Source organism: Myotis davidii, unplaced genomic scaffold, assembly GCF_000327345.1.
Source record: "Myotis davidii unplaced genomic scaffold, ASM32734v1 scaffold710, whole genome shotgun sequence".
NCBI lineage: Eukaryota > Metazoa > Chordata > Mammalia > Chiroptera > Vespertilionidae > Myotis > Myotis davidii.
The window spans coordinates 987,468-990,433 of NW_006284328.1; the positions used below are offsets into that span (position 1 = coordinate 987,468).

Consider the following 2,966-nt stretch of genomic DNA (forward strand, 5'->3'; position numbering starts at 1 on the left):
GAAAACAAATGTCTTACTTTAAAACACAGCTTCATGTCAAGTCCCCTGACCTCCTCCAACAAAGGAATTCTGCAGTTGCCACTGTGACCACCACACTGGGGACAAGCTAGACATTTCAACGGCCAAACTCATCAGTCTCTACACCTGTCACCACTCCAGCGCCCCCTCCCACCTTCACCCTCTGTGAGCCCCTGCTCACCCCCACGCCCTTTCCTGTACCCAATATGATGCCACTGCCCTTTTCTGCCAGCACATTTCCATCAGAGCCACCTCAACCCATCACAGATGCTGTAATACCTTTGCATTCTTATCCCTGTCCTCTCAAGAAGGCTCTTTAGCCCTCCACAAATCTTCCCACTTCCTCATCAGCAACCTCAACCTTCCAGTGGTTGTTGGAAAGACCACACCTGTCTGTTAGATCCCAACTGTTTGCCAAACTGAAAAATAAGATTGGGGGAGGTTCTCACGGAGTAAGGGATGCCTACTTGCCTTACACCTAGTAGGAGCCACTCAAGTGATTCTTTCCAGAACAGGAAAATAGCAGTGGCTAGCCACTTATAGGCGGTTTCTCTCCCTTAAAGAATTTGACTTGAACTCCACCAGAAACTAAAGAAACCAGAGTTTAAGTCAAGGTCTTCTAATGGCAAACCTTTGCTCTTCCAGCCGTGAGTCAAGCTTTTGGTTTTCCCAATGGTGAAATGGTGTTGGGGGGTGGGAGTGTATAATAGATGAACAATTCTCAGAATTGTAGAACTTAGAAGCCCAGATCCACATCTATCAAACACTTTAACCCTTTGCGGTCCAATTTTATTTTTGGAATTCAAACAGTCTGGTCCGAACTGGAAGTCCTTCCTCTCTTGGTTGCAGTAGTTCCCTGGCAGAAATTGCCAATTAGCTCAATCACCAACTGGACGTTGGACCTGCTACTAGCACCTGGTCTGTCGAGTCAGCCTCGACATTGGCCCGAAAAGCGTTAATGAATACATCGGTAGAGGTGTATGAAGCAGGAGGAAGAACTAGCCAACCAAAACTGTGGAGCAGCTGTCTAAGGCCATTTGGTGCGGCCGCCACCACCACACAGTGTCGCTGAAGGCAGCACTCCTTTAACTGGACGTGGGACCTGCTACTAGCACCTGGTCTGTTGAGTCAGCCTCGACATTGGCCCGAAAAGCGTTAATGAATACATCGGTAGAGGTGTATGAAGCAGGAGGAAGAACTAGCCAACCAAAACTGTGGAGCAGCTGTCTAAGGCCATTTGGTGCGGCCGCCACCACCACACAGTGTCGCTGAAGGCAGCACTCCTTCCTTCCTCCCCTCTATGTCACTCACCTTCTTCTTTCCACCCCCAGGACTTCGTAGACGGAATGGAGTTCTGCTCCAGTGGCTTTCAAGGCCTTGACATCCAGCCTCCAGCCGGGCCCCTCTGGATCCTGGGCGACGTCTTCATTAGACAGTTTTACTCTGTCTTTGACCGAGGGGATAACCGTGTGGGGCTGGCCCCAGCCGTCCCCTAAAGAGGGGCCTCCTGTCTGTGCCTGCTGCCCAAAGCCCCTTGGAAATCCAGCTGGGCCTGTCAGGTGGGGGCATTATTCACACCTGTCAAAAAGTCCTTTCCGATAGATTGCATTTGTTCAGAGGAGCAACTTCAATTAGAAATAAACACAGCTGAGACCGCACACGTGCGTGTGTGTGCGCACACACACGCTCACACATTTCCATATATCACCACCTCTACCACCATCATGATAGGATTAAGTTGTATGCCCAAACTTTTTATTGCTTTTGGCTAACATTTTATTATGGAAATCTCCAATTATGGGCATTATGTATAGAAGCAGAGATTATCCTATATAATAAAAGCATAGTATGCAAATTGTTCCTCTGGGAGTTTGACCAGGGGGCGGGGCCAGCCAGGGGAAGGGAGGGAGTACCCGCAGGCAGCCAGCAGCTGCTAGGGACTTGGGCCCCCCGTAGTGTAATAAATCCCTATGCACACCCCACCTGCACATGCACCACCCACTCCTCTCTCCAGCCCCACATACCTGGATTATTTTGAAACAAATTCTTAGCATCACATCATAAGTCACCACATCAAGGAATTATCCATAAATCCTTGTAACTTCCTAAATGTGTGGTCAGTGTTCAAGTGGTTCCTTTTGTCTCATAAATGTTTGGTCACATTTGCAGTTGACTTGTGTGTATCAGGATTCAAAAGTCCACAAATTACACTTACTTGAGATGTCTCTTAGGTCTCTTTTCATCTGTAGAGTTTACCACATTCTGAACTTTGCAGAGGTGTCATGTAACGTGGTTCTCTGGGCTCATCTTTCCTATAAAATGGTAGTTGGATCTAGGGGCCTGATTTTGTGGCAAGAATACTTCATAGGTGGTGCTGGGCACATCCCACTGTAACCCATCAGGAGGCAGGTAATGCTTGGCGCCTGTCTGATAGGAGTGGTAGGGATGGTGAGTGGGTCCCAGAGTTCTCAGCCTCATCCATCCATTTATGACAAATTTCCCTTTGGTATTTTTTGAAAATGTTTCCCTTTATTTTATTTTATTTTTGGTATTTTACCTCAAGGTTTTTGCAGCCATTGATGATCAGTGCTTAGATCCACGGTGTCATTAGGAAGGGATACAAACAGGGATTTTTCTAATTCTGATTTTCCTCCTGTATTTGTTAGCTGGGATTCTTTTCTAAAAATAACTAAAAAATAAAATAAAAATAACTCTTTTACTCGTAGACACAGAGAATAGATTGCTGGTTGCCAGAAGGGAGGGGAATTGGGGAACTGGGCGAAAAATGTCAAGTCCAAATTGATAGTTACAAAACAGACACAGGGATGTCGAGTACAGCTTTGGGAATATACTCAATAATGTTGTCATAACTATGCATGGTGCAGGTGAGCACTGCAAATATAGGGGGAAATGCTTTATAAAGTATATAATTGTCTCCAGTGGTCGGC

The 2,966-nt window shown here is 46.6% G+C and overlaps 1 protein-coding gene across 1 annotated transcript in view; it reads left to right on the top strand.

Annotated features, from left to right (window-relative positions):
- The window catches only part of CTSE (cathepsin E), a 12,876-nt gene extending 10,974 nt beyond the window's left edge, over nucleotides 1-1,902 (top strand). The window contains exon 9 of the mRNA XM_006754395.2: nucleotides 1,350-1,902. Within this exon, the coding sequence (XP_006754458.1) occupies nucleotides 1,350-1,514 (165 nt within the window). The 3' untranslated portion in view covers nucleotides 1,515-1,902. The remainder of the gene's footprint in view (nucleotides 1-1,349) is intronic.
- Nucleotides 1,903-2,966: the final 1,064 nt, after the last annotated feature.